We start from the raw sequence: 17,928 nt of genomic DNA, 5'->3' as shown, positions 1-17,928 counted from the left end.
CTACTATTCTCTTTTATTTTTTATTTTGTATTATTATTATTTATTTTTTTATTTTCTTATTTTTTTACCTACTTATTTTTGAGTTGGGGGTTTCATTAGAAGCAACCTCTCTATTCTTAGGGATAGAGGTAAGGTCTGTCTACATCCCACCCTCCCCATACCCTACGAATAATGCTAGTTATTTGTGAGATATGCCGGGTATGATTGTATTGTTGTTGTTATGTAATTATGCACAACATATTTGATTTTGATTCATGCACACATCACGAGACCTAACTCTACAATATTTGAGCTAACTCGTAAGCAATAAAGATATGATTAACCGAACTGAGTTACATATTCGTTTTTTTTATCCAACTTTAAATTGAAGCCAAATAACTAAATAAGTTGGATTTCAATTCAAGAAATATTGATTCGGTAAAAACCGAGGAACACAGGTTACATGTATCAGGCTATGTATTTCTATATTTGAACTACCCACAAAACATTTAGTCTATTACAAAACCAAAACGAATCGATATAAATCCATCTTGGTAAGTGACAACTTTTTCTCATGTTTTTATTTTTTAAAACAACAAGGTTTTAAACAACTGAAACGTTGTACTTTCCAATGTGATGTAGTGATAGAAACTGGGAAGTCTCGGCATTCAATGAAGACCCAAGTTCGATCGCTATGGACAACACTTTAGAGGGGGCATCATTGACTTAATAAAGGAAGACTGAGATCTTTGTGATCCACAGTTCAATCTTGAAGGCGTATGTGTTTTACCACCGATGAGTCTTCGGACGGGTGGGTGTTCCCTAGAGATAAACTTAGACATGCTTAAAGGCTCCAAACAGTTATTTCAAATTAACGATGATCTTTACAGAATTCTCTCGGTTTGTTGGCCGTTCAATGAATAATAATAAGAAAAGCAATCAATCCACTCCACCACTTGAGCTGGCTAGCAAGCTCCCACCCAACGGTCTAATATTAGTAAAAAGTATTCAAATCCCAATATTATTATTATTATCATTATTATTATTATTATTATTATTGCTATTAATATTAATAACCCACACCGTCTTCTTTGTTCCAACAAGCCTCTGTTCTTAGTTCTCACATAATCCAAATTCAAGTACTGTAGCTTCTAATTATCAGTCAATTCGTCATACTTTTGACTCAATTCTGGGGTAACGTGCTTCAATTTACTTTTTTTTAGTGGGTTTTTTATTATTTTGCTTTTTGTTTGTCTTTTTACAGCTTTTACTTTCGAATTCACTCTTTTGTGTCTCCAATTTCATAAATTTATTATTATTACAGGTTATTCATTCAGCTTCTTAGTGGGTTTGTTTGCAGCTGGTAATTAATTAGAGGATAATCGATTAATCGGTGGTTATGGGTGATTCAAGGTTGAAGCTTTTGATGCTGAAATTTGTGGGTTTGTTGTTGATGATGATGATGATGTTGTCTGCTCGGATTTGCTTTGGAGATACTGATCCTAGGGATAGTAAGTCTTGGTTTTTATTATTCGGTTCCGGTCGGTTTTGGGCTAAAACCGAAACAAAAAATGAAGCTTTGGTTTTTACATTTTTAAAATTTACTGCACGGTTCGGTTTGGGTTGATTTGGGCAAAACCTGAAACTGAAAGTTTTTAAATTTTCATAAGTTATTGCATGTCCGGTTTGGTTCGGTCAATTTTGGGCTAAAACCAAACCATAAACAGAAACTTCAGTTTTTTAATTTTTATAATGTATTGCACGGTTCGGGCTTGGGCAAACCAAAAAAAAAAAGAAAAAATCGAAACTTTTGTTTTTGAATTTTCATAATTTATTGAACGGTTCGGTTGTCGGTTTTGGGCAAAACCGAAACTTTGGTTTTTACATTTTTAAAATTTAATGCATGGTTCGGTTTTGGGAAAAACCGAAACTTTGGTTTTTTAATTTTCATAATCTGTTGCACGGTTAAGTTCGGGTCGGTTTTGGGAAAAGACTGAAACTTTGGTTTTTGAAATTTTGAAAGTTGTTAGGTTTTCGGTTTTTTCAGTTTCAGTTTCGGTTTTGCCATTTGAGCCTCAAAAGTTTTTGGGATGAACAAGAAATTTGACTCAAAATAATGAATTTGGACCAAAATCATTTTGTTATTTAAAAAATAATTGATTATTATACATTTGAGCTAAATAGTTTGAGTTACATGTTTATTAAATTCTTATAAATTACTTAGAATAAAAAAAAATAAAAATCTACAATTCTGCTAACTTCAGTTGTTATTACAGTTCGGTTTTTACAAAAACAACAAACCAAATAATCAATTTTTTTTTCAGTTTCGGAGCGGTTTTTTCGGTTTCATGCACGATTTAAATCTGTTTGATTTTTTTTACTTGAGTTATTTAGGACTTTATATAATTTATTTGCAACTTCTAAACTCCATAACATTTAACACAAATATACATAGTTTACAAATATTTTATTAGGTGAAAGTTATTAATGTTTCATATTGAAACTTTTTAACACCTTTAATACTTGCCAAAAAGTTGTTATGGTAAGAGGTTGCTTGGATTGTGTTTTGAAAGTGATTATGCATATGGAATAATCATAAATAAATAATCAGTTGTAAGTTTGTTATAAATAGGGGTGTGAATGAGCTTGGCTCGTTTTGATTTAAGAGAGCTCGAGCTTGGCTCGTTTCGAGCACTTTTTCTAAAGCTCGAGCTCCGCTCATGAGTCATTTTTTCAAGCTCAGCTTGTTTATTATATTAATTCTCATAGATAAATTTTTTAATTATTTTTATATATTTGAGAAAAACTTTAAACGAGCCTTATCTAGGTTCGAGCTTGTGTAGTACCTTAAATGAGCCATAGCTCTTCGAGCTCGGTTGTGAAATGTGAAAATAGTACATTAAAGCCCAAAAGAGTTAAAAATTAAAAACACACGAGACTCGTTAAGGTTCAACGAGCCTAAATGATCTTCCATACATGGCTCGAGCTCGGGCTCAATAAACCTCAAATCGTTTTGAGCTCTATATCGATTCAATCTCGAGTAGCTCGACTCTTTTGCACCCCTAGTTACAAAGTGGCTGCAGGAGACAATGTGTAGATATATGCTTCTGTTCTGTTTGTCATCCAAATAATCGTCTTTTTGAGTGTTTGTGACTTCGATTATTTAAGGACTTACCAAGAAATGACCAAAAACTGCGAATAATTCATTAGACAATTTGTTTGCAAACTGTAAATCTTTTAGTACTATTTGAGATTCATTTTTTTTTTGAATTTCAGTCTTAGCAATAAATAGTCTATATGCGGCTCTTGGCTATCCACCTCTTCCGGGGTGGTTAGTGTCGGGTGGAGACCCGTGTGTGGAAGGTTGGCAAGGAGTTCAGTGTGTTAACTCAAACATAACCGGAATGTATGACACTTAAATTTAACTTAATCTTAATCTTTCAAATGCTCTTAATTTTTATTTATCGTCTAAATTCTACTTTATGAATGTATATAGAATTCTTAATGGTGCTAATTTGGGAGGCGAATTGGGCGAGAATTTGGGAGCCTTCGTTTCCATCATACAAATGTAAGTTGTCATCAACGTTTTTAAATCGTTCTTATTAAATGTTTTAAGTATTTTGTTATAATTTTCGTGTGCAGAGATCTTAGCAATAATCATATTGGAGGCCATATACCATCAAACCTTCCATTCACCATCAAGAACTTGTATGCATATTAAATATTTAACATTTTCTACCACAACTTCTTAAAATAAAATTTTAAAGTTATATTCGACTTATGAAACCTGTTTTCTTATTAGAATGCTTTCAGGAAACCAGCTTACGGGTAGCATTCCCGACTCTATTTCCTTGTTAGGCCAAATGACCGACTTGTAAGTATCTTGTAAAAATATCATGTTTTGTAGTGTTTTTATATTTTCTAACTATTTTTTTTTTCAGATCTTTGAACAACAACCGTTTGACGGGAGTAATTCCAGACTCTTTTCAACAGCTTACACCCTTAATAAATATGTACGCCAACGTTTCCTTTATCCTCAACGTTTATGTGCATAGTAATGTTTTTTTTTAATATATTTATTATACGTCTTTTTGCAGGGATTTGTCTGCCAACAATTTAACCGGCCCACTGCCTCCTTCCATGGCAAACTTGTCGTTATTAACAACATTGTGAGTAGATTTATATTCAGGTTTCACATAAATAACACTATTCGTTTCAGAAAAAAAAGTAACAGCTGACTTTTTAGTCAGTTAAACTAAAAACAATTATTTATATTTTCTAGAATATACATGTTATTTCTGCACGAGTATTCACATGACATTTTGTAAAAAAAAAAAAAAAGTTGATGTCAAATCTTAGTTTGGAAAGTGTTTGGTCTGACTATTTAAAGTCAAAAGGGAAATAAATGTTTTGGATGTTATTAATATTTGCAGGCACATACAAGACAATCATCTTATAGGGGTTCTTGACGTGCTGCAAGATCTTCCGCTTATAGCTTTGTAAATGTTCTTGCTTTTTTTTTCCATATGTTTTTTTTTAATTTAAACTACGTGTTTTATGCATTTTAATGATAGTAGCCTATTGTGATACAGGGACGTGGAAAATAATCTTTTCTCGGGTCCCATACCTCCCAAATTATTAACCATTCCAAATTTCAGGTGAAGTAAAAAAAAACTCTTAATTTAAATGTTATCTATAAACTCAACTTGTGTTCCAACATTCAACTATGCAATGCAGAAGCACTGGAAATCCCTTTAATACAACGATTATCCCGTCTCCACCGGTCTCATCACCATCACCATCATCGTTTGGCGGCCCACTACCACCGGAAGTGGGCCCGGGGATTCAAGTATTCGGGAAACCGACGTCAGTGCCGTCACATTCTTCTGGAGGACTAAAGTCTTCGATGAGTAAAAAAGTTGTGTGGGTTGCAATTGGTGGATTCTTGATTCTTGTCATACTTGCATTTGGACTTTGCTTTTGCATGTCGAAAAGTCGTAAACAAAAGTCAGTGGTCAAAGTTTCAAAAGACGGGCTAGCCAAGAACTCCACTCTTAACATCTTAAAATCATCCGAGCATGGAGATAATAGTAACTACACACTTATCCTTTCACTTATTATTGTAACTTTGATGGTTCAAATAGAAGAAGTCCTACTTTGACTTCAAGGGTAGATGTTTGACCTTAAAAGTCAAAATGTACCTTTCTTTGACAGGGTAAACCTAAATAACCGAATCGTAACCAGAATAACCAACGTAACAGAACCGAAAGAAACAAACCCAATAATTTGCGCTCTAGTTTCGTTTGGCTTTATTATTTTTTTTAAAAACAAATTTTCGCTCTGGTTTCGTTTTGCTATCAACAAAAAACCGAACCAAAATAACCAAACGCAATACAACCGTCAGCTTGGTTTTATATTTTTTCAAAAACCAATTTTTTGGTTTGGTTTTGCCATCAACCAAAACCGAACCGAAAAAACCAATTTTAGGTGATTTATATTAAAATTAATAAATGATGTAGCCCAAAAGTTGTAAATAGTGCTAATAGAAAACTTGGCCCAAAAATTTCATATTCATTTTTATAATAATAATGAATATCCTATCTCAAATTCTTTTTTTTTTTAACCAATACAGGAACTAATAATCCATTGACAAGATCCTCATCAAAAGGCGAGAAAGTCGAAACGATTTCTAAAACCAAGGAGGATCATGTGATAGACATGACAAAGGTTAATGCAAGTACTTTATCAACACTACCTCCTCAACCTTCTGCTCGCGAAGGGGTCATTGTAAAACCGATTGCGGCCCCACCATCCACCTCCCGCCGTACTATGAAAACCGTAAACTCTGCAAAGTTTTTCTCGATTGCGTCTCTACAAGATTACACAAATAGCTTCTCTCAAGAAAATCTTATTGGAAGTGGCATGCTTGCTACCGTATACAAAGCCGAGCTTCCCAACGGAAAGGTAAGATTTTTTAAATTTATGTTGGTTTAATATAAGGCAAGTTTTTATGAAATTATGTTGGCTTTATTACTTTTATATAGGGGTGGTAATCTTGACCCAAACCATTTTAAATGGGTCAATTTGGGCTGTTTTAAAAATTAAATGGGTTGGTTTGGGTCAGATATTTTAATTAAATGGGTTAAAATGGGTCATTTGAAATTTCATCTTGTTATTTTCGGGTCAAAATGGGTCGACATATTCAAAGAAATGGGTCGATGCGGGTTAGTGTCCTAAGGAAATGTGCAGGTTTCAGATCGGAACGGGTTTGGTTCAGGTTTCAAGCCAACACGAGTTTTCACACATGACGGGTTGGGTTTTGGTTTCTTTTTGGTCAATTCCGGACTCGTTTTTGGTTTTTTGTTTCGTTTTTGTCCTTTTTTTAGTTACGTTTTTGTTCGGTTTCAATTTTTTTAGTTTCGTTTTTGTTCGGTTTCAATTTTTTTAGTTTCGTTTTGATTATTTTTTTTGATTTCGATTAATTTGGTTTGGTTTTGGCTTTTGGTTTCATTTCCGTCGATTTTTCGGTTTCGGTTCGATTTCTCGGTGGGTTTTTTTTAAATTTTTTTTTATCTTTATGAAACGAGGACAACGGAGGAAATATTTTAGTTTTTTTGTTTTTGATTATATTTTGAGTTATGATTTAAGGTGCTAGCGATCAAGAAGCTTGACAATGCAACGTCTCGGAAGTGGAGCGATGAACGTTTTATGGAGTTGTTATCGAACGTATCTAAACTAAGAAATGAAAATATAGTCGGACTCGAGGGTTACTGTCTTGAACATGGTCAAAGACTTTTTGTCTATGAATATTGTGAAAACGGGACTTTACATGAAGCTCTGCATTTAAACAACGAAATTCACGAAAGGCTTTCGTGGAACGCTCGAGTACACGTGGCACTTCAAATCGCAAGAGCCCTCGAGTAAGCAATCGTTTGTTGTGATTTTAATTTTTAAATAAAGTTTGGTGCGAACGAATGATTTAACGTTTGTTTCTGTTAAGGTACTTGCACGAGGTGTGTCAACCGCCTGTTGTACATCACAACTTAAAGTCAACAAACATTCTTTTCGACAACGAGCTCAATGGGCGTGTGTCAGATTGCGGTTTGGCTCCGCTACTACCGTCTAGCCACGTTAGCCAGGTAACCGTATCATTAAAACTTGAGTCACATGGTTTAGTTATTTAAAATTTTTTAAATAGGCGGACATGACACAACTTCCATTTTATCAGTTGCAAAGTTCAGGATATGGCGGTCCCGAACTTGAGTCCGGAAGTTATACTTACCAGAGTGACGTTTATAGCTTTGGAGTCATTATGTTAGAACTTTTCACCGGCCGAAAAGCTTTTGACAGGTTTTTCTTCATATTATTTTACATAAAGTTGTATGATGATTGATAAAAATATTACACTATATTATTAGTGTGAGCCTACGGGCCCACCATTAGGTATTGTTTGGATCCCATTCTCTAGATACCTAATGGTGGGCCCGTGGGCCCACACTAATAATATAGTCTAGTCATATTTGTAATTTTATAAAAAAAATTGCTAACAACGAAAAGTTGACTTTTATATAGTTTAAGGCCGCGGGGGGAGCAGTTTCTCGTGAGATGGGCGATATCTCAGTTACATGATATAGAAGCGTTGTCGGGAATGGTCGATCCTTATTTACGTTCTGCGTGTTCTTCCAAGTCTTTATCTCGTTTTGCAGATATTATTTCTCTCTGTGTTCAGGTTAGTGTCGATGTTAACAAATCCACTCTCGTTTTGCATATTATTATCTGGGGCTGCAAATGAGCCGAGCTGCTCGCGAGCTACTCGAGATCGGCTCGTTAAAAAGCTCGGTCGAGCCGAGCTTAATCAAGCCCGAGCTCGAGCCTAAAAGTAAGCTTGTTTAATAATCGAGCCCAAGCCCGAGCTTCACTTATCAAGCTCGAGCCGGCTCGCGAGCCTAAACGAGCCTGTCATTTATATATTTTTTTAGAATATATATTTAATAATTATTAATTAATATATATATAATGTTATGGAAAAATAAATAAAAATAACTAAATAATATAAACTTTTTATACATAAAATTATAATATAAAAATAATTATAATTATATAAAAAAATAATTGATAAATAGTAAACGAGTCAAGCCCGAGCCGAGCTCTAGTTTGAGAATCTACTCATGAGCCGAGCTCGAGCTTTGAAAATAGAGCTCGAGCTCTGTGTAAGTTAAACGAGCCGAGCTCGGCTCGTTTGCACCCCTATTATTTTCATATATTTAAACTTTTTTTTCTTTATAGCCTGAACCGGAGTTTAGGCCACCAATGTCAGAGATCGTGCAAAGTCTCTTGCATATGATTCAAAGAAATCCTTAAACAAGATTTAGATATGGAACGTGCCAAAGACGAGGTTGTAACCAAACGAGCAATCCGACGTGATGGTCGGTGTTGAGAATGTGTTTGTTGTAACTAAATCTTTTAGTTTACACAAGGATATGTTTTAAGTTTTGTTGTAGTTATGTTTTCAGTTTGTTTGTTTAATGTTTTGTAATGGTTTTCAAGTGTAAGTATTCATTTATTTTTTAAAGTGAAGCTAATTTTATCAGTTTTCATTTATGTTATTTATGAAGTTGTGTATTTCTATCATGTATTTCTTGGATAAAATAATAACGCTGGTAATCAATGGCTAAGCTTGGACGAAAACGCCGGGATGATGAGCCAAATTATATGAAAATTTTCATAAACCGGGGAGGGGGGGGGGGTCCAGTTTTGGCCGAAAACAAGTTATTTGCACTTCTGCGCAAAAACACAGGGGGGCTGAGGCCATCACTAAGCTTCGCCCACGCTAGTAATAATGGTAAAGAGTGTTGAGTGTGAAGAGTTTGTCATTTCATTATTATTTTGAGAGTCACACATCAATGAAAACATTAATTTAACTCCAAACACATTAAGGTATGAAGACCCTGATTACTTCAAGGAATTCACTCTCGGGAACTCGAGTGGTTATGATGAATTAAGCTTAATATGTCCGTTTTGGTTACGAATGTTTATAAAGTATATAGACAAGCTAAATGGAAATTTCCGTAAGAACAAAATCAATCAATCAAAATACATAGTTTTATTTCCGTGTCTCCCAAAAGTTTCAAACCAACAAATTTGATCAAACGCTACAAAGAGCACATACTATGAATATGAGATATATAAGAAAAATACAACTTTTGACTGGGAAGAAGCACATGTTGTGCTCGTTCATTTAACTTTAAACGAACACGAATATTTAATTGGACAAATATTTGTGTTCATGTTCATTCGCTTAAAAAATGAACATGTTCGTGTTCGTTTATGTCCGTTCACTTAAATTCTAGTTGAACAGTTCACAAACGTAAATGAAACATAATTGAACAAGATAAACGAGTGTTCACGAACATTAATTAAATGCCCACATACTTTTTGTTCATGTCGAAGGTAGAGGTGCACAAATCACGTTTTGCTAGTACTCGGTTTCGGGTATGGAATCAGGTTCAGGTATGATCTGGTATTGGAAAATCGGGTATTGGCCATAACCGGGTCGGGCTCGGGTAGTATTGTCTCTAAAAACCATGCGCTCTGCTCCAGGTTTGAGTCGGGTATAGAACATGGAAATTTAAATACTCTATTTTCGGGTTTTCTTTTCAGGTATAGATTGGGTTTTTTTAAGGGGCTACACTTTTTTGGGCTATTTTTCAGATAATTTCGGCTATATATCGGATACTTGAAAAACTTGGTTTCGGGTATTGGAAAAACTCAATTCTGGGTATGGAACCGGTCCAGTTTTCGGAAATTACCGGATACAAATTGGGTATGATTCTGGGTTTGGTTTTTTTGCCCCTCTAGTTACGAATGAGCTCGGGATGGTTCATGTACCGACCAGGACCAATCTCGAAAATCTCGATCCTTAAAATCCCAAATATTTGGTACCGGTAGCGAAATGTTCGGTTCCGTGATGGAATCGGTTTGGTAACAGTATTTCCTGAAAAAATTAGGGAAAATACCGGTACCGAAACGCTCTTCCGCCAAACAGTTCACCGAAGATTCGATTCGTTTACGGACACAGTTACCAAGGGCACGAAAGTAATTTAGCATCATCCTCTGCGTCCCTTCCTGTTCATCCTGCTCGCACACCAAAGCGTTAAACCGATTACCGAACGATACATTTACGCTTAAACTTCAACTTCGAACATTAATCAACGTCCATTGCAGAATACACGATCTCATCATTCATCAATCATCATCCATCGGTAATCTCAACATCTCTCACTGTTATTTCATCTCAATTATCGCTTAATGTAATAGACTCTAGGTTTACGGTTATCTTACTGCGTGTATTGTTGATTCTTTTTCGTGTTTCATAGCTGTCGTGTACTGAATTTGATATTATTAGTTTAATCGTTACTGGATTGCTCGGCTTTGTGTTTCGGAACGAGTTAATTGGTAATCTAGGGTTTGTTATTGTTTAACCTCGGTATTTGGCTTATTGTGATCAATTACAGTTCCGGTATGTGTTAATATTGTTTATACCGAGTTCAGTTTTCTCAATTTGATGATAAACTGTAGGTATAATTATTTCATCTCAATTTCACTTCATATGATAAAACCTAGGTTTACGGTTATCTTACTGCGTGTATTATTACATCTTCTTCGTGTTTCATTGCTGTCATAGTGTCATGTACTGAATATGATATTATTAGTTTAATTGTTACTGAATTTGTTAATTTTGTGCTTCGGAATGAGCGGAATCGAGTTAGTCGGTAATCTAGGGTTTGTTATTGAGTGAGATTGGGGAAAAGTTGTTTTTCTAAGGTATTTGGCTTATTGTGATCAATTGCTGTTCCGGTATGTGTTAATATTGTTTTTACTGAGTTCAGTCTTCTCAATTTAGCTTATTATAATAGACTCTAGGATTTTAGTTATCTTACTGCGTGCATTATTGAATCATCTTCTTCGTGTTCTGGTGATTTTATGTACTGAATATGATATTATTAGCTTAATCGTTACTGAATTTATTAATTTTGTGTTTCGGAATGAGCGGAACCGAGTTAATTGGTAATCTAGGGCTTGTTATTGATTGAGATTGGGGAAAAGCTGTTTTGCTAAGGTATTTGGCTAATTGTGATCAATTGCTGTTCTGGTTAATATTGTTTATGCTGAGTTCAGTTTTCTCAGTTTGATCTAGTTTTGCATTAGGTTAAGATGCTTGAAGTTAATTGATAAACTATATGGTTGCAGCTATCTTATTGCATGTATTATTAAACCTTCTTGTTGTTCTGGTGATTTTATGTACTGAATGTGATATTATTAGCTTAATCGTTACTGAATTGCTCGGTTTTGTGTTTCGGAACGAGTTAATTGGTAATCTAGGGTTTGCTATTGCTTTATCTCGGTGTTTGGCTTATTGTGATCAATTACAGTTCCGGTATGTGTTAATATTGTTTATACCGAGTTCAGTTTTCTCAATTTGATATAGTTTTGTATTAGGTTTAGATGCTTTAAGTTAATTGATGATGATAAACTGTAGGTATAATTAATTCATCTCAATTTTGTTTCATATGATAAAACCTAGGTTTACGGTTATCTTACTGCGTGTATTATTACTTCTTCTTCGTGTTTCATAGCTGTCGTGTACTGAATTTGGTATTATTAGCTTAATTGTTACTGAATTGCTCGGTTTTGTGTTTCGGAATAAGCGGAATTGAGTTAATCGGTAATCTAGGGTTTGTTATTGATTGAAATTGGGGAAAAGTTGTTTAGCTAAGGTATTTGGCTTATTGTGATCAATTGCTGTTCCGGTATGTGTTTATATTGTTTATACTGAGTTCAGTTTTCTCATTTAGCTTATTATAATAGACTCTAGGTTTTTAGTTATCTTATTGCGTGTATTATTGAATCAGCTTCTTGTTCCATTGCTTTCATGTACTGAGTATGATGTTATTAGTTTACTCGATGTGTTACGGAATTAGTGGAATCGAGTTGATTGGTAATCTAGGGTTTGTTATTGATTAAGATTGGGGAAAAGTTGTTTTGCATCGATATTTGGCTTATTGTGATCAATTAAATTGCATCGATATACCGCAATATTGTTTATACTGAGTTCAGTTTTCTCGATTTGATCATATCAGAATGTCTTTGATTTGTATTAGGTTTTTGATTGATTAAGTTGGTTTAGAATAACTATCTCTAGGTATTTTGCTTTGTTTGATTAAGTTGTTTTACTTTGGTATTTGGCTTATTGTGATCAATTGTAGTTTCAGCGTTTGCTATTTTTGTTTATACAAAGTTCAGTTTTCTCGATTTGATAGTCTTACAAATTAGGTTAAGAAGGTTGGAGTTAATTAATAATTAAAGGAGTTTGATTGATAAAGTTAGTGAAAAATAGTTATATTATATGTAAGTATTTTGCTTAATTTAATTAATATGTATATTCTATGTTTCTGATACGTGGATCTCTTAGTACTGCATTTGGAATTCTAGAGTGAGTTCAAGTTAATTGCCTAAGTTTGATATTATCCTGTCTAAAAACATCACGAAAGTGTTGCTGATCATTTTCTATGACTATTTTTTGTTAAAAATTCAATTTGAAAGTTTAACCAGTCATACGGTACGGCTCACTTGTGGATGACCAGGAATATGTAATTATGTAAATGGGTGTGCTCGAATTCAGTATATGCCACCTTTTTATTTATTGTTTGGTTTTTGATGTTTCTTCCTTTGTTTCAAGCAAATGTATCTTGTTTTTTTGCGCTGATGTTCCGTAACTTTTGGTAGGTGACTTGACAGAAAGGTTATAAATTCCTTTTTAATGTCTGTAATTAACAAGTTAAGGTTTGTCTTTATTTATCTTTTTATCTAATTATCACGTCTAGAACGCATGTAACAGTAATACTATTATCTGAGGTATATGAAACAATCAACATACATTACTCATCCTGATTTAACTTCCTATCGGTGACAAATCAAATATACATTTCAGTTGTTGGTTTATCTGATTTAACCTTAAGCTTTCTTGTTTGCTGTGGGGTGACTTTGTAATCTACTACCATTACCATAAAACCTTAAATGGAATGCTGTATGTTTGAATAATACGCTCACATTTGCACCAGTTAATATTTCAATTGGGACAACTTAGATCTAACTAGTTTTTGTATATTTTACACATGCATCCACTGTTTTTTACAGGTTTATATAGTCACATGGTTTAGTACAAGATATTTCTTTTTAGATATATTTGATAACTATAATGGACCCAACACGATCAAACTCTGGGACTGCTGATGATAATAATGGAATTCCTGATGATTTACGTTGCAAAAGATCAGATGGTAAACAATGGAGATGTCACGCAATGTCTATGCCAGACAAAACAGTATGTGAAAAACACTACATTCAAGCAAAGAAAAGAGCTGCAAATTCTGCAATGAGGGCCAGTCTCAAGAAAGCAAAGAGGAAACCTGTAGGTGAAAGTGACAGTTATTTAGAGAGTAAAAGTGATGATATGGATTCACCTCTTGTGGATTACCGAATGTCAGATATACAGAAAGAAAAGTTCTCAAAGAAACAATTAAGTTATTCACCTGAAACGCCTTCATTTAAGAATTCATCTGTTCATATGCCTTCAAAATCAAATGATGAGCTGCAAAGAGATATGGATGAATCGGAAGAGACACCAAAGGCTTACAGGACACCATCTTCTGTTGCTGACTCATCAAAGAGCAGATCTGAGAAGATGCATAACGCCAGTGCTATGACTGTAAGTAGAGTTGCAAAAGTTTGTTTTTCGTGATAAGTATTCAACATCTTTTTAAGAGGGTTTTGATTTGCATTACAAAACTGCTTTTATCTGGTTGTGACGACTTTGAATTGTATTTGAATACAATATCGCTTGACTTGTTTCAGGAAACGTCTGATGCGAGTTCAGAATCATCTGAGGATACAGGTGGACAAATTTGTCACCAATGCCGACAGGATGATAGAGAGAATATTATTTGGTGCCTTAAATGTGACAGAAGAGGATATTGTGATAAATGTATTTCCACATGGTATGATTGACTGCATTAGGAATGCCGATACAACATTGTTGTGATCCACAATTTATTAAACTCTTTCCCTGTTCTGCAGGTATCCTGACATTCCAGCTGAAGAAATCAACAAAAATTGTCCTGCATGTCGAGGTTGCTGTAATTGCAAGATGTGTCTACGTGGTGATAATGTGATAAAGGTAAATAATTTGTGGACATAATCACTAAAAAAAGGAAAACTGATTTTTTTCACTGTCTTGCAGGGAAAAATACGGGAAATACCTGTTCAAGATAAATTAGAGCATCTATTTTGTCTTTTGTCTTCTGTGCTTCCTGTGGTCAAACAGATCCACTTTGACCAGTGCTCTGAATTAGAACTTGAAAGAAAGCTTCGAGGTAAGAGTTAAGATACATGTGAATATTTTAAGTCATGTTTGCTGAGTCATCCATTTTAATATTCTGTTTGTTTTATATCTGATTCAGGAAACAGAATAGATCTTCCCAGGACCAGATTAAATGCCGATGAGCAGATGTGCTGGTAATGTCATTATTATACACTCATAACACCATAAAAAATAATATTAAACAATATTTTAATACTTTTAGAAGTGTTGTGTGGCAGCGACTTCTGCAGAATACCAATTATCGATTATCACCGTCACTGTGTGGAATGCTCAAATGACATATGTCTTAGATGCTGCCAAGATGTAAGAAAAGCCTCAAAAGATGGCGGTGAACCAGATACAAGCAGAATTCAAGATGAAGATATAAATATTGTTGAAAGTCAAGAAAAGCCATTAAAACAAATGAGATTATCCAATAAGCTTTGTGATTGGAAAGCCAACACTGATGGTAGTGTTCCATGTCCTCCAAAACAACACGGTGGTTGTGGTAACTCACCTTTGATGCTGAAACGTATCTTTAAAATGAACTGGGTCGCAAAACTTGTGAAAAATGTTGATGAAATGGTTAGTGGGTGTAAAATGTATGACATCAGCCCTATAAATAGTTTAAGCAATATCTTGTATGCTCCATCCTGTGAAGATATAAAAAGTGAAGGGATTAGAGAATTTAGAAGACATTGGATTAAAGGTGAACCCGTTATAGTTAAGGCGGTTTGTGATGAGTCATCAATGCTAGGTTGGGACCCTATGGTAATGTGGAAAGGAATTCAAGAAACAACTGATGAAAGAACTAAGGAAGATAACAGAATTGTGAAGGCTATAGATTGCTTTGACCGATCCGAGGTAGGTTTCAAACCTTTTAATCATATTATAGTTGCTATTTCTGCTATCTAGTGGTTTTGACATATATCTATTTTACCTATATGTTATACCAGATAGATATTGAACTTGGAGAATTTATCAGAGGATACTCTGAGGGCAGTATACAGGAAAATAATATGCCACGAATGTTGGTTTTAAAAAACTGGCCTTCTCCTAGTGCCTCTGAAGAATTTTTATTATACCAGAGACCTGAGTTTATTACCAAACTACCCTTGCTCGAATATATTCATTCCAAGTGGGGTCTACTTAATCTTGCTGCAAAGTTACCTCATTACTCCGTGCAGAATGATGTGGGCCCTAAAATCTTGATTTCTTATGGAATGCGTGATGACGTCGGTCAAGGTGACTCGATCAACATGCTCCGTTTCAATACACGTGATGTGGTGAGTTTTCTCATCTTCATTTTGAACTGTGTTTTGTTTTTAAAGTTGTTAATTTGAGTTATGTATCCATGTGGCATGAAAATAGGTTTACCTGCTAGTTCATACATGCGAAGTGAAGAGCAAGTTACAAACAGATGCATCAAAATCATCAATTGTAGAACATGACATGAAAAATGATGAGATAAATATAGATTTAATTGAAGATGACACCACTGAAAGTATAGGGATTGGTAATACTAATAACGAGAAAGCTCTTAAATGTGAAGATTTAAACACAATTTGTGAGGAGATGTTTACAACTAGCCAGCCAGGGACAATTTGGGACATTTTTCGCCGTGAAGATGTTCCAAAGTTGATCGAGTATATGAGATTTCATTGGAATGAATTTGGTTTACCAGATGATATCATAATTGATTCTGTAAGTCCAATATCACATCTCTGTATTATTTGATGTTTACAATTGCAAGAATTGATGTTCTATGCGTGTTCTATGTATCTTAGGTACCACAACCTTTACATGAAGGAATGACATATTTGAACAGTCACCATAAAACGAAACTAAAGGAAGAATTTGGTAGGTTTTACTATCAAGAGAGACTCGTTTCTATAATTTCCATATTTGAATTAAAACGTTGTTATTTAATTGTAAATTTTTTTGGTCAATTCTGTTAGGTATAGAGCCATGGTCAATTGAGCAGCATTTAGGGGTTGCTATATTCATCCCCACTGGATGTCCTTTTCAAGTGAGGAACCTGCAGGTGAGTTCACAGCAATTAAACAAACTAAATAAAAATTAGAGGTGTTCACGGTCTAGTTTTGATGGCTTTCAAGTCAAATCGTGTGCCAAACCGTAACAAATAAATAATATCAATTCACATTTTTCTAATTTTTTATAAAGATTTAGTGCTTGACTTATGGAGTCATGTTCCTCATTATTTTTTTATATTTTACAGTCAACGGTTCAATTAGGCCTTGATTTTCTTTTCCCTGAAAGTTTATCCGAGGCTGTAAGATTAGCTGGAGAAATCCGTGAACTTCCGAATGACCATAATGCAAAGCTTCAAATGCTAGAGGTCAAATTTTCTTTCCAATAGTGCCCTTGCGCTTCCAGCGTCATCTTTTACTTATTATCGCCTTCTCTTTTAAATGTTTGTAGGCTGGTAAAATTTCTCTGTATGCAGCAAGTTCATCCATTAAGGAGGTTCAGAAATTGGTGTTGGATCCAAAGTAAGACATTCGGAATCTTTTTTTATTATGTTAATATGCTTCCTTTTTTTGACGCTATACTTTTAGTGGTCTTTCATGCTTTACAGCACATTTTGTTTAATAATCATTAATCAGAAATAAGTGCTTTATCTTTAAAGTTTATAATTAGTGCACATATGGGCCTTATCACCTTTTTCATAAAAGTGAAATGATATTCTATCTATAAAGGAATATCCAAGAAACTTAATATTACTTACTAGACTTTCACTTCTGTAATACGTTTTTCATTTGGTGGGCCCCATCTTGACTTTCTTTACACCATAAAATCGGGCCCACTAAAAGGAGCTGCTGAATCTTAGGAAATTTATCTCATTCTAGTTAAAGATAATCCAATCCGACTTTAATATTGTACAACTCTTGAATGCGTCAAATACAACGAAAATGACATTCGGCGTTGTTCTGTTGTAGGTTTGGTGCAGAGCTTGCTTTTGAAGATCCAAACCTAACGGAAACGGTTTCAATGAATCTCGAGAAGATGACTAAGCGACAGGTGGCGTGTGCTTAAACGTGCGGTTTTAATTCTGCAAGTGTAATCTAAATATATGATTATAAACTATATTCTTGCCTACTTTGACATGTTTTGCAGCAAGTCTTGTATTTATATGACAGAAAGATTCAACTATAGTCTATAGCATTTAGGAGCTTTGTTAAATTTAGACCGCTTTATGCATTATGAGTTAGCGACTTTTAATTCTTACTGTTATTGGGATGAATCGAACTGGAGTGGATTCAGTAACGTTCAAACTGAGCGAATAACCAAATTTGAATTTGGTTTGGTTTTCAGTTTCAACCGAATTTGAATCTAGCTCTTCGGTTTAATCAATTTCAGACCGAACACTTATGCTATTAGGGTGGGTTTAGAACATTTTCTGCAATTGAGTAGAATGGTGGTCATTTGATCCGAATCTACTAGTAAATACATAGAGGTACTTATTACTCAAATTACAATGGCTGGGCCTGAGCCCTAATTGCATTGAA

General features: G+C 34.5%; 2 protein-coding genes across 2 annotated transcripts; both read left to right on the top strand.

Annotated features, from left to right (window-relative positions):
- Positions 1-1,378: 1,378 nt before the first annotated feature.
- On the top strand, positions 1,379-8,389 carry LOC143611948 (protein STRUBBELIG-RECEPTOR FAMILY 3-like). The gene is made up of 16 exons (XM_077086046.1): positions 1,379-1,490; positions 3,256-3,385; positions 3,476-3,547; positions 3,622-3,687; positions 3,782-3,853; positions 3,921-3,992; positions 4,077-4,148; positions 4,413-4,478; positions 4,572-4,637; positions 4,717-5,069; positions 5,612-5,943; positions 6,628-6,899; positions 6,980-7,118; positions 7,208-7,329; positions 7,552-7,708; positions 8,266-8,389. Exons 1-16 carry the CDS (start codon positions 1,379-1,381, stop codon positions 8,338-8,340), a joined length of 2,178 nt encoding a protein of 725 aa, XP_076942161.1. The 3' UTR covers positions 8,341-8,389.
- A 4,751-nt stretch (positions 8,390-13,140) lies between these two features.
- On the top strand, positions 13,141-17,700 carry LOC143612720 (E3 ubiquitin-protein ligase JMJ24-like). The gene is made up of 13 exons (XM_077086637.1): positions 13,141-13,747; positions 13,894-14,036; positions 14,116-14,215; positions 14,279-14,411; positions 14,499-14,553; positions 14,638-15,262; positions 15,355-15,684; positions 15,770-16,102; positions 16,186-16,258; positions 16,357-16,442; positions 16,638-16,757; positions 16,841-16,911; positions 17,359-17,700. Exons 1-13 carry the CDS (start codon positions 13,238-13,240, stop codon positions 17,453-17,455), a joined length of 2,676 nt encoding a protein of 891 aa, XP_076942752.1. The 5' UTR covers positions 13,141-13,237; the 3' UTR covers positions 17,456-17,700.
- Positions 17,701-17,928: the final 228 nt, after the last annotated feature.

This window comes from Bidens hawaiensis, unplaced genomic scaffold (assembly GCF_021521415.1).
Source record: "Bidens hawaiensis isolate Kalapana, Puna unplaced genomic scaffold, B.hawaiensis_p1.1 tig00002236_1, whole genome shotgun sequence".
NCBI lineage: Eukaryota > Viridiplantae > Streptophyta > Magnoliopsida > Asterales > Asteraceae > Bidens > Bidens hawaiensis.
This window is presented reverse-complemented; position numbering and strand designations above follow the sequence as displayed.